Source organism: Bombina bombina, chromosome 7 (assembly GCF_027579735.1).
Source record: "Bombina bombina isolate aBomBom1 chromosome 7, aBomBom1.pri, whole genome shotgun sequence".
NCBI classification, from domain to species: Eukaryota; Metazoa; Chordata; class Amphibia; order Anura; family Bombinatoridae; genus Bombina; species Bombina bombina.
Window position 1 is genome coordinate 243,289,081 of NC_069505.1, and position 13,189 is coordinate 243,302,269.

Genomic DNA, 13,189 nt, shown 5'->3' on the forward strand with positions numbered 1-13,189 from the left:
TGCACTACCGGGAGCTAGCTGAACACTGAAAGCCCCCAATCAGCAGCTAGCTCCTGATCCTACCTAGGTATGCTTTAGAACAAAGGATACCAAGAGAACTATGCAAATTAGATAATAGATTTAAAATGATATGCTCTATCTGTACCATAAAAGAAACAAATTGGGTGTTGTGTCCCTTTAAGATTCTCTGTTCTGTGCAACTGCTGGTACATATGCTTTTCTTGCTACTGGTGTTTCAAAGCTGTGAGTGGCTACGACATAGGCAGAGTGAACAGTATCCTGAAATCAGCTATAGATGATCAAATGCGAAACAGAGAGGAATATGGAATTGAGCGAGACAGTAGAACATGGAACCAAGTAATAATGAGAATGTGATATTGAGGGGGTGTTCATCATCATTTCTATAGCCATAATTTACATTTAAATATTAAGTATTCTATCCAGAAAGCGACTTCAGTATTCCTTTAACACTATTAGAAAGCGACTTCAGTATTCCCTTAACACTACTAGAAAGCGACTTCAGTATTCCCTTAACACTACTAGAAAGCGACTTCAGTATTCCTTTAACACTACTAGAAAGCGACTTCAGTATTCCTTTAACACTACTAGAAAGCGACTTCAGTATTCCTTTAACACTACTAGAAAACGACTTCGGTATTCCTTTAACACTATTAGAAAGCGACTTTGGTATTCCTTTAACACTACTAGAAAGCGACTTCAGTATTCCTTTAACACTACTAGAAAGCGACTTTGGTATTCCTTTAACACTACTAGAAAGCGACTTTGGTATTCCTTTAACACTACTAGAAAGCGACTTCAGTATTCCTTTAACACTACTAGAAAGCGACTTCAGTATTCCCTTAACACTACTAGAAAGCGACTTCAGTATTCCTTTAACACTACTAGAAAGCGACTTCAGTATTCCTTTAACACTACTAGAAAGCGACTTCAGTATTCCTTTAACACTACTAGAAAACGACTTCGGTATTCCTTTAACACTATTAGAAAGCGACTTTGGTATTCCTTTAACACTACTAGAAAGCGACTTTGGTATTCCTTTAACACTACTAGAAAGCGACTTCAGTATTCCTTTAACACTACTAGAAAGCGACTTCAGTATTCCTTTAACACTATTAGAAAGCGACTTCAGTATTCCTTTAACACTACCATAAAGTAGGCTTGCTCTGCTTTAAATAATTTGCTGATTACCCCCAAGTGAGAGAAGTTACGTAACAATACTTTAAAATTTTAAACAAAGAAAAAAGTTATTCAAATGTAACTTATCTTCTGATTAAAATACATTTCTTTCCTATGACATGGAGAGTCCACAACGTCATTCCAATTATTAGTAGGATATTCAACTCCTGGCCAGCAGGAGGAGGCAAAGAGCACCCCAGCAAAGCTGTTGTCAGGGTGCCAGGATTCAGACTGAGACGAGAAGTGCAAAAATAATCACACCTTTATTAATAGCAAAAAATAATAAAAAGTCCACAAGTCAAATAACAAGCCAGGAATCAAAACCAAAGCTGGTAGTCAGACGTGCCGAGTCAGGAGCCAAAGCGAGTAGTCAGACGAGCCGGAATCAGGGACAAGCCAGGGATCAGGAACCAGGAGGGACGTCAGACAGCCAGGTAATACACAGGAGCTCTCACAAACAGGTCTGAGACAACGCAAGGGCAAAGCATACTGAACAAAGGCCCTTTAAATAATAAGTGATGACATCACAATTCTGAGACTGCATCCTGTCTCACACGGATTATGTACACCAGTCTGGCCATAAAAGGAAGTGCAGGAAATGAGCAGCATCAAGCGAATGCACCAAAGTCAGCAAGAGAGGTGAGTAAAATGGCTGCCAGCAGCACATGGCAAACAAAGCAGGAAAAAACCCTGACAGCTGTTACCCATAATCCCCAGTCATTATCTTTGTCAATGGAAGTTGTGCGAAGTTGGTGTCTGAAGATTTTATTCCTTTTATGGGTACTTTTCCCTGCAAGCAAGGATTGGGGTCTAGCTGTGTCCATGTAAATCTCTTGAGTAAGAGTAGTGGTGGCTTTTAGCAGTTAAAAGGTGGCGAGGAAGTCTTTTTGCTTTACTTTTAACACTTTGATGCAGAAAGCCAGAGTTAGTTACACACCTAAGGATCAGCATTCATCATGCAATTGGATCTAAGGTAAGTGCTTTTGCCTTCTAGGTACAGAAGGATACCAGCACTTAGGTTATTCCTCTTTTTAGATCCTTAGTTTGGGACTTCTTATTGCTCAGGAAACTACAGAAGAGGAGATACAAGATAGTATCAAAGCTCTCAAATTGGCCAAAACCTTTATCTGTGATGCCAATATGCAAATAATTTGTCTGGGATCTAAGATGTCTAGCTTCACGGTACTAGTCCACAGGGCTCTCTGGTTAAAATCTTGGTCGGCCAATGTCTCTTCTAAGGCCAAGCTTTTGGCTGTACCTTACAAGGGGAAAACTTTGTTTGGACCTGGTCTGGCAGAGATCATTTCAGAGATTACAGGTGGAAAGGGATCTTTCCTACCTCAGGACAAGAAAAATAGACTTAGAGGTCGTCAGACCTCTAATTTTCATTCCTTTCATAACTTTAAGGGGCAAAAGTCCTCCCCTTCCTCTTCTAAACCAGATCAAGCCAGATCTTCTTGGAAATCCAACCAGCCCTGGAACAAGGGAAAACAAAACAAGAAGCCTTCTGCTGACTCTAAATCGGCATGAAGGTTCTGCCCCCGATTCCAGTGTTGATCAGGTGGGGGGGCAGGCTTTCTCTTTTTCATCAAGCCTGGATACGCGATGCCCCAGACCCTTGGGCGGTGGACATAGTATCTCAGGGTTACAGAATGGGATTCAAGTCTTGCCCTCCAAGAGGCAGGTATCTAGTGCCAAGACTATTCTCAAACCAAATAAAAAAAGGAGGCCTTCTTAAACTGTGTAAAGGACCTATACTCTCTGGGAGGTATTGTTCCTGTCCCTCTTGCAGAACAGGGTCTAGGATTCTATTGAAATCTATTAGTGGTTCCCAAAAAGGAGTGAACTTTTCTGCCCATTCTAGACCTCAAGTGTCTCAACAAATTCCTCCTGGTTCCGTCCTTCAAGATGGAAACTATTCATCCCATTCTTCCTTTGGTACAGGAAGGTCAGTTTATGACGACCATAGACCTGAAGGACACATACCTTGATGTTCCTATTCACAGGGAACACCATCAGTATCTGAGGTTTGGATTTCTGGACAAGCACTTCCAATTTGTTGCACTTCCATTTAGTCTGGCCACAGCTCCCAGAATATTCACAAAGGTTATGGGGACGCTATTGGCTGTGATCAGATCCCAGGGAATTGCTGTAGCGCCTTATCTAGACGGCATCTTGGTTCAGGCGTCATCTTTTCAACTAGCCCAATCTCATACAGAGATGCTGTTGTCTTTTCTACGTTCCCATGGGGGGAAGGTGGATTTGGAGAAAAGTTCTCTTGTCCCATCTACTAAAGTGTGTTTCCTAGGGACTATAGTAGATTCCCTGTCCATGAAGATTTTTCTGACGGAGGTCAGAAAAGACCAGATTCTTGCTTCTTGCCTTTCTCTCCAGTCTGCCTTTTTGTCCATCTGTGGCCCAATGCATATGGAGGTGATTGGACTAATGGTGGCATCCATGGACATCATTCCTTTTGCTCGGTTCCATCTATGACTGCCGCAGCTTTGTATGCTCTGTCAATAAAACGGAGATCAAGTCAGACTTTTCTCAGAGGATAAATCTGGATCCTCTAACAAGAGACTCTCTCTCATGGTGGGGTGTCACAGGAACATCTGTCTGGTGGGCACTTGCTTTCTGAGACCTTCCTGGGAAATTGTGACTACAGACGCCTGCCTGTCAAGTTGGAAAGCTGTTTGGGGCCCTCTAAAGGCTCAGGGCCTTGTGGTCCTCTCTTCCTATAAACATCTTGGAGTTGAGAGCTATTTTCAATGCCCTATCAGTGTGGCCTCAACTGTCGTTGGTCCAGTTTATCAGATTCCAATCGGACAACATCACCTCAGTGGCTTACATCAACCACCAGGGAGGGACTCGGAGTTCCTTAGCCATGAAGGAGGTGACTCGCATTCTGCAGTGGGCGGAAGCCCACGAATGTCTCTTACCTGCCATCCACATTCCAGGAGTGGGCAACTGGGAAGCAGATTTTCTGAGCAGACAGACCTTTCATCACGGGGAGTGGGCTCGCCATCCGGAAGTGTTCTCTCAGATATCCCTCATGTGGGGATTCCAGAGTTGGATCTGATAGTGTCCCACAACATCGCTAAGGTTCCAAAGTACGGTTCAAGGTCAAGAGATCCTCAGGTCGTTCTGATAGATGCTCTAGCGGTTCCTTGGAGGTTGTCTATGGCTTATCTGTTTCCTCCATTTGCTCTCCTTCCACGAGTCATTGCTCGTATCAAACAGGAGAGAGCATCAGTGATACTAATAGCTCCTGCATGGCCTCGCAGGATCTGGCTCACCGATCTAGTAAGGATGTAATCTCGACCTCCTTGGAGGTTACCTCAGGGGAAAGACTTTCTACTTCAGGGTCCTTTCCTCCATCCAAACCTAGATTCTCTGAAGCTAACTGATTGGAGATTGAACGCCTAGTTCTGTCTAAACGTGGTTGTTTGAAACTAATATTCAGGCTCACAAACCGGTTACTCGCAAGATTTACCATAAGATATGGCGTAAATATCTTTATTGGTGTGAATCTAAGGGATTCTCTTGGAGCCGGGTGAGGATTCACCGGATTTTGTCTTTTCTTCAGGATGTCCTGGATAAGGGTTTAATGGTCAGTACCTTAAAAGGTCAGATTTCTGGTTTATCTATCCCTTTGCACATCCGTCGGGCAGATCTACCAGATGTTTAAGCCTTTGTACAGGCCCTGGTTAGAGTCAGGCCTGTGTTTAAACCTGTTGCTCCCCTGTGGAGCCTTAATTTAGTTCTTAAAGTTTTGCAGCAGGCTCCGTTTGAGCCAATGCATGTTGTTGATATTAGACTATTATTCTGGAAGGTTTAGGTTTTGTTTTTTGTTGCCATTTCTTCTGCTCGCAGAGTATCTGAGCTTTCAGCTCTGCAGTCTGATTCCCCCTTCCTTATTTTTCATGATATTATGGCAGTCCTTCGTACTAAATTGGGTTTTCTCCCTAAGGTGGTATTGGATCGAAACATTAATCAGGAAATTGTTGTTCCTCTTTTTTGTCATAATCCTTCTTCTCAAAAGAAATGTCTTTTGCATAACTTGGATGTGGTGCGGGCTCTAAAATTTTACTTACAGGCTACTAAAGATTTTCGTCAATCTTTTGCCCTGTTTGTTGTTTTCTCTGGAAAGCGTAAGGGTCAGAAGGCCACTTCTACTTCTATGTCTCTCTGGTTGAGAAGTTTTATTTGTTTGGCTTATGAGACTGCTGGACAGCAGCCACCTGAGAGAATTACGGCTCGTTCCACTAGGGCTATGCCCTTTTCTTGGGCTTTTTAAAAATGAAGCTTCTGTGGAACAGATTTGCAAGGCGGCAACATGGTCCTCTCTGCATACATTTTTAAAATTCAAGGCTGAGGCTTCTTTTTGGAGAAAGGTTCTTCAAGCGGTGGTGCCTTCTGTTTAGGTTCTCCTGCCTTTTTTCTCCCTCCTGTTCATTACATGTCCTCTAGCTTAGGTATTGGTTCCCACTAGTAATTAGAATAACGTTGTGGACTCTCCATGTCATAGGAAAGAAAACAAAATGTATGCTTACCTGATAGATGTATTTCTTTGCGGACATGGAGAGTCCACGACCCCGTCCTCTCTTCTTATTATAATTGGGCAGTTTTTTTTCTGTAAACCTCAGGCACCTTTTCACCCTTGTGTTTCTTCCTTTTCCATTTCCTTCGGCTGAATGACTGGGGTTATGGGTAGGGGAGTGACATTTAACAGCTCTGCTGGGGTGCTCTTTGCCTCCTCCTGCTGGCCAGGAGTTGAATATCCCACTAGTAATTGGAATGACGACGTGAACTCTCCATGTCCAGAAAGAAAGACATTTATCAGGTAAGCATACATTTTGTTTTTTTGAGCAGGCAACCTTTAACCTCCTCTTTCTCCCTCATTTTGACAAATGTCCAAAGACTGTTGATCTTACGTGTTTGTTCTTTCTTTCTTTTTCTTTTTTTTTTTAGCTTCCTGTGCTACGGAAGTATTTAAAATAGCCACAAGGTAGCTACACATAAAAATGTGTGTGTGTGTGCTTATAACAATGTGTGTGTGTGTGTGTGTTTAAATAACAATGTGTGTGTGTTTAAATAACAATGTGTGTGTGTGTGTGTTTAAATAACAATATGGATGTGTGTGTGTGTAAATAACAATATGGATGTGTGTGGTGTAAATAACAATATGGATGTGTGTGTAAATAACAATATGGATGTGTGTGTGTGTAAATAACAATATGGATGTGTGTGTGTGTGTTAATAACAATGTGTGTGTGTGTGTAAATAACAATGTGTGTGTGTAAATAACAATGTGTGTGTGTGTGTAAATAATGTGTGTGTGTGTGTAAATAACAATATGTATGTGTGTGTGTAAATATGTATGTGTGTGCTAATAACAATATGTATGTATGTGTGTGTAAATAACAATATGTATGTGTGTGTGTGTGTAAATAACAATATGTATGTGTGTGTAAATAACAATGTGTGTGTAAATAACTATGTGTGTGCTAATAATGTGTATGTGTGCTAATAACAATATGTATGTATGTGTGTAAATAATATGTGTGTGTGTAAATAACAATATGTATGTGTGTGTGCTAATAACAATATGTATGTGTGTGTGTAAATATGTATGTGTGTGTGTGTGTGTGTGCTAATAACAATATGTATGTGTGTGTGTAAATAACAATACGTATGTGTGTGTGCTAATAACAAAATGTGTGTGTGTATAAATAATGTGTGTGTAAATAATATGCGTGTGTGTGTGTAAATAACAATATGTATGTGTGTGTAAATAATGTGTGTAAATAACAATATGTATGTGTGTGTAAATAATGTGTGTGTGTGTGTGTTCTAATAACAATATGTATGTGTGTGCAAATAACAATATGTATGTGTGTGTGCTAATAACAACAATGTGTATGTGCTAATAACAATATGTGTGTGTGTGTGTGTGTGTAAATAACAATATGTATGTGTTTGCTAATAACAATGTGTGTGTGTAAATAATGTGTGTGTGTTAATAATATGTATGTATGTGTGTGTAAATAACAATATGTGTGTGTGTGTGTGTGCTAATAACAATGTGTGTGTGTGTAAATAACAATATGTATGTGTATATGTGCTAATAACAATGTGTGTGTGTGTGTGTGTAAATAATGTGTGTGTGTGCTAATAACAATGTGTGTGTGTGCTAATAACAGTGTGTGTGTGTGTGTGTGTAAATAACAATATGTATGTGTGTGCTAATAACAATGTGTGTGTGTGTGTGCTAATATGTGTGTGTGTGCTAATAACAATATGTATGTGTGTGCTAATAACAATGTGTGTGTGTGTGTAAATAATGTGTGTGTGTGTGTGTGTGTGTGTGTAAATAAGTGTGTGTGTGTAAATAAGTGTGTGTGTGTAAATAACAGTGTGTGTGTGTAAATAACAATATGTGTGTGTGTAAATAACCATATGTATGTGTGTGTGCAAATAACAATGTGTGTGTGTGCAAATAATGTGTGTGTGTGTGTGCTAATAACAGTGTGTGTGTGTAAATAAAAATATGTGTGGGTGCAAATATGTGTGTGGGTGCAAATATGTGTGTGTGTGCAAATATGTGTGTGTGTGCAAATATGTGTGTGTGTGCAAATAACAATGTGTGTGTGCAAATAACAATGTGTGTGTGCAAATAACAATGTGTGTGTGTAAATAATGTGTGTGTGTTAATAATATGTATGTATGTGTGTGTAAATAACAATATGTGTGTGTGTGTGTGTGTGTGTGCTAATAACAATGTGTGTGTGTGTGTGTGTAAATAACAATATGTATGTGTATATGTGCTAATAACAATGTGTGTGTGCTAATAACAATGTGTGTGTGTGTGTGCTAATAACAATGTGTGTGTGCTAATAACAATGTGTGTGTGCTAATAACAATGTGTGTGTGCTAATAACAATATGTGTGTGTGTGTGTGTAAATAACAATATGTATGTGTGTGCTAATAACAATGTGTGTGTGTGTGCTAATATGTATGTGTGTGCTAATAACAATATGTATGTGTGTGCTAATAACAATATGTATGTGTGTGCTAATAACAATGTGTGTGTGTGTGTAAATAATGTGTGTGTGTGTAAATAACAGTGTGTGTGTGTGTGTAAATAACAGTGTGTGTGTGTGTAAATAACAATATGTGTGTGTGTAAATAACCATATGTATGTGTGTGTGCAAATAACAATGTGTGTGTGTGCAAATATGTATGTGTGTGTGCTAATAACAGTGTGTGTGTGTGTGTAAATAAAAATATGTGTGTGCAAATAAAAATGTGTGTGCGCAAATATGTGTGTGTGTGTGCAAATAACAATGTGTGTGTGCAAATAACAATATGTATGAGTGTGTGCAAATACAAATGTGTGTGCAAATACAAATGTGTATGTGTGTGTGCAAATAAAAATATGTATGTGTGTGTGCAAATAAAAATATGTATGTGTGTGTGTGCAAATAAAAATATGTATGTGTGTGTGCAAATAAAAATATGTATGTGTGTCGTGCAAATAAAAATATGTATGTGTGTGCGTGCAAATAAAAATATGTATGTGTGTCGTGCAGATAAAAATATGTATGTGTGTGCGTGCAAATAAAAATATGTATGTGTGTGCGTGCGTGCAAATAAAAATATGTATGTGTGTCGTGCAGATAAAAATATGTATGTGTGTGCGTGCAAATAAAAATATGTATGTGTGTCGTGCAGATAAAAATATGTATGTGTGTGCGTGCAAATAACAATGTGTGTGTGTGTGTGTGCAAATAACAATATGTATGTGTGTGCAAATAACATGTATGTGTGTGTGCAAATAACAATGTGTGTGTGTGTGCAAATCAAAATATGTATGAGTGTGTAAATAAATGTGTGTGCAAATAACAATATGTATGTGTATGTAAATAACAATATGTATGTGTCTGTAGATAATGTGTGTGTGTGTGCTAATAACAATATGTATGTGTGCTAATAACAATGTGTATGTGTGCTAATAACAATGTGTGTGTGTATATAAATAGTGTGTGTGTGTGTAAATAACAATATGTATTTTTGTGCTAATAACTGTGTGTGTGTAAATAATGTGTGTGTGCTAATAACAGTGTGTGTGTGTAAATAACTATGTATGTGTGTGCTAATAAGTGTGTGTGTAAATGTGTGTGTGTTAATATGTATGTATGTGTGTGTGTGTGTGTGTGTGTGTAAATAACAATATGTATGTGTGCTAATAACTGTGTGTGTGTGTGCTAATATGTATGTGTGTGCGCCAATAACAGTGTGTGTGTGCAAATAAGTGTGTGTGTGTGTGTGTGTGTAAATAACAATGTGTGTGTGCTAATAACAATGTTTGTGTGTGTGTAAATAAAAATGTATGTGTGTGCAAATAAAAATGTGTGTGCGCATATAAATATATGTATTGGTGTGCAAACAACAATATGTGTGTGTGTGCGCGCAAATAACAATATGTATGTGTGTGTGCAAATATTATGTATAGTGTGTGCAAATACAAATGTGTGTGTGCAAATACAAATGTGTGTGTGTGTGCAAATATATATGTATGTGTGCAAATAAAAATATGTGTGTGTGTATGTGCAAATAACAATGTGTGTATGTACAAATAACAATATGTGTGTGTGTGTATGTGCAAATAACAATGTGTGTATGTACAAATAACAATATGTATGTGTGTGCTAATAACAGTGTGTGTGTGTGTGTGTGCAAATATGTATCGGTGTGTGCAAATATGTATCGGTGTGTGCAAATAACAATATGTGTGTGCGTGCAAATAACAATATGTATCTGTGTGTGTGCAAATAACAATGTGTGTGTGTGCAAATAACAATATGTATCTGTGTGTGTGCAAATAACAATGTGTGTGTGTGCAAATAACAATGTGTGTGTGTGCAAATAACAATGTGTGTGTGTGCAAATAACAATGTGTGTGTGTGCAAATAACAATATGTGTGTGTGCAAATAACAATATGTATCTGTGTGTGTGCAAATAACAATGTGTGTGTGTGCAAATAACAATATGTGTGTGTGCAAATAACAATATGTATCTGTGTGTGTGCAAATAACAATGTGTGTGTGTGCAAATAACAATATGTATCTGTGTGTGTGCAAATAACAATGTGTGTGTGTGCAAATAACAATATGTATCTGTGTGTGTGCAAATAACAATGTGTGTGTGTGCAAATAACAATATGTATCTGTGTGTGTGCAAATAACAATGTGTGTGTGTGCAAATAACAATATGTATCTGTGTGTGTGCAAATAACAATGTGTGTGTGTGCAAATAACAATATGTGTGTGTGCAAATAACAATATGTATCTGTGTGTGTGCAAATAACAATGTGTGTGTGTGCAAATAACAATATGTGTGTGTGCAAATAACAATATGTATCTGTGTGTGTGCAAATAACAATGTGTGTGTGTGCAAATAACAATATGTATCTGTGTGTGTGCAAATAACAATGTGTGTGTGTGCAAATAACAATATGTGTGTGTGCAAATAACAATATGTATCTGTGTGTGTGCAAATAACAATGTGTGTGTGTGCAAATAACAATATGTGTGTGTGCAAATAACAATATGTATCTGTGTGTGTGTGCAAATAACAATGTGTGTGTGTGCAAATAACAATATGTATGTGTGTGCTAATAACAGTGTGTGTGTGTGTATGTGCAAATAACAATGTGTGTATGTACAAATAACAATATGTGTGTGTGTGTATGTGCAAATAACAATGTGTGTGTGTGCAAATAACAATATGTATGTGTGTGCTAATAACAGTGTGTGTGTGTGTGTGTGTGTGTGCAAATATGTATCGGTGTGTGCAAATATGTATCGGTGTGTGCAAATAACAATATGTGTGTGCGTGCAAATAACAATATGTATCTGTGTGTGTGCTAATAACAGTGTGTGTGTGTAAATAACTATGTATGTGTGTGCTAATAAGTGTGTGTGTAAATGTGTGTGTGTTAATATGTATGTATGTGTGTGTGTGTGTGTGTGTGTGTAAATAACAATATGTATGTGTGCTAATAACTGTGTGTGTGTGTGCTAATATGTATGTGTGTGCGCCAATAACAGTGTGTGTGTGCAAATAAGTGTGTGTGTGTGTGTGTGTGTAAATAACAATGTGTGTGTGCTAATAACAATGTTTGTGTGTGTGTAAATAAAAATGTATGTGTGTGCAAATAAAAATGTGTGTGCGCATATAAATATATGTATTGGTGTGCAAACAACAATATGTGTGTGTGTGCGCGCAAATAACAATATGTATGTGTGTGTGCAAATATTATGTATAGTGTGTGCAAATACAAATGTGTGTGTGCAAATACAAATGTGTGTGTGTGTGCAAATATATATGTATGTGTGCAAATAAAAATATGTGTGTGTGTATGTGCAAATAACAATGTGTGTATGTACAAATAACAATATGTGTGTGTGTGTATGTGCAAATAACAATGTGTGTATGTACAAATAACAATATGTATGTGTGTGCTAATAACAGTGTGTGTGTGTGTGTGTGCAAATATGTATCGGTGTGTGCAAATATGTATCGGTGTGTGCAAATAACAATATGTGTGTGCGTGCAAATAACAATATGTATCTGTGTGTGTGCAAATAACAATGTGTGTGTGTGCAAATAACAATATGTATCTGTGTGTGTGCAAATAACAATGTGTGTGTGTGCAAATAACAATGTGTGTGTGTGCAAATAACAATGTGTGTGTGTGCAAATAACAATATGTGTGTGTGCAAATAACAATATGTATCTGTGTGTGTGCAAATAACAATGTGTGTGTGTGCAAATAACAATATGTGTGTGTGCAAATAACAATATGTATCTGTGTGTGTGCAAATAACAATGTGTGTGTGTGCAAATAACAATATGTATCTGTGTGTGTGCAAATAACAATGTGTGTGTGTGCAAATAACAATATGTATCTGTGTGTGTGCAAATAACAATGTGTGTGTGTGCAAATAACAATATGTATCTGTGTGTGTGCAAATAACAATGTGTGTGTGTGCAAATAACAATATGTATCTGTGTGTGTGCAAATAACAATGTGTGTGTGTGCAAATAACAATATGTGTGTGTGCAAATAACAATATGTATCTGTGTGTGTGCAAATAACAATGTGTGTGTGTGCAAATAACAATATGTGTGTGTGCAAATAACAATATGTATCTGTGTGTGTGCAAATAACAATGTGTGTGTGTGCAAATAACAATATGTATCTGTGTGTGTGCAAATAACAATGTGTGTGTGTGCAAATAACAATATGTGTGTGTGCAAATAACAATATGTATCTGTGTGTGTGCAAATAACAATGTGTGTGTGTGCAAATAACAATATGTGTGTGTGCAAATAACAATATGTATCTGTGTGTGTGTGCAAATAACAATGTGTGTGTGTGCAAATAACAATATGTATGTGTGTGCTAATAACAGTGTGTGTGTGTGTGTGTATGTGCAAATAACAATGTGTGTATGTACAAATAACAATATGTGTGTGTGTGTGTATGTGCAAATAACAATGTGTGTGTGTGCAAATAACAATATGTATGTGTGTGCTAATAACAGTGTGTGTGTGTGTGTGTGCAAATATGTATCGGTGTGTGCAAATATGTATCGGTGTGTGCAAATAACAATATGTGTGTGCGTGCAAATAACAATATGTATCTGTGTGTGTGCAAATAACAATGTGTGTGTGTGCAAATAACAATATGTGTGTGTGCAAATAACAATATGTATCTGTGTGTATGCAAATAACAATGTGTGTGTGTGCAAATAACAATATGTGTGTGTGCAAATAACAATATGTATCTGTGTGTATGCAAATAACAATGTGTGTGTGTGCAAGTAACAATATGTATGTGTGTGCTAATAACAGTGTGTGTGTGTGCAAATATGTATCGGTGTGTGCAAATATGTATCGTTGTGTGCAAATAACAATATGTG

General features: G+C 37.8%; 1 protein-coding gene across 1 annotated transcript in view; it reads left to right on the top strand.

Annotated features, from left to right (window-relative positions):
* UBA3 (ubiquitin like modifier activating enzyme 3) overlaps positions 1-13,189 on the top strand; it is a gene marked incomplete in the record, with an annotated part of 304,856 nt that overhangs the window by 198,894 nt on the left and 92,773 nt on the right. Inside the window, 1 exon segment of the mRNA XM_053720683.1 lies at positions 6,169-6,205. Coding sequence (XP_053576658.1) covers positions 6,169-6,205 — 37 coding nt within the window.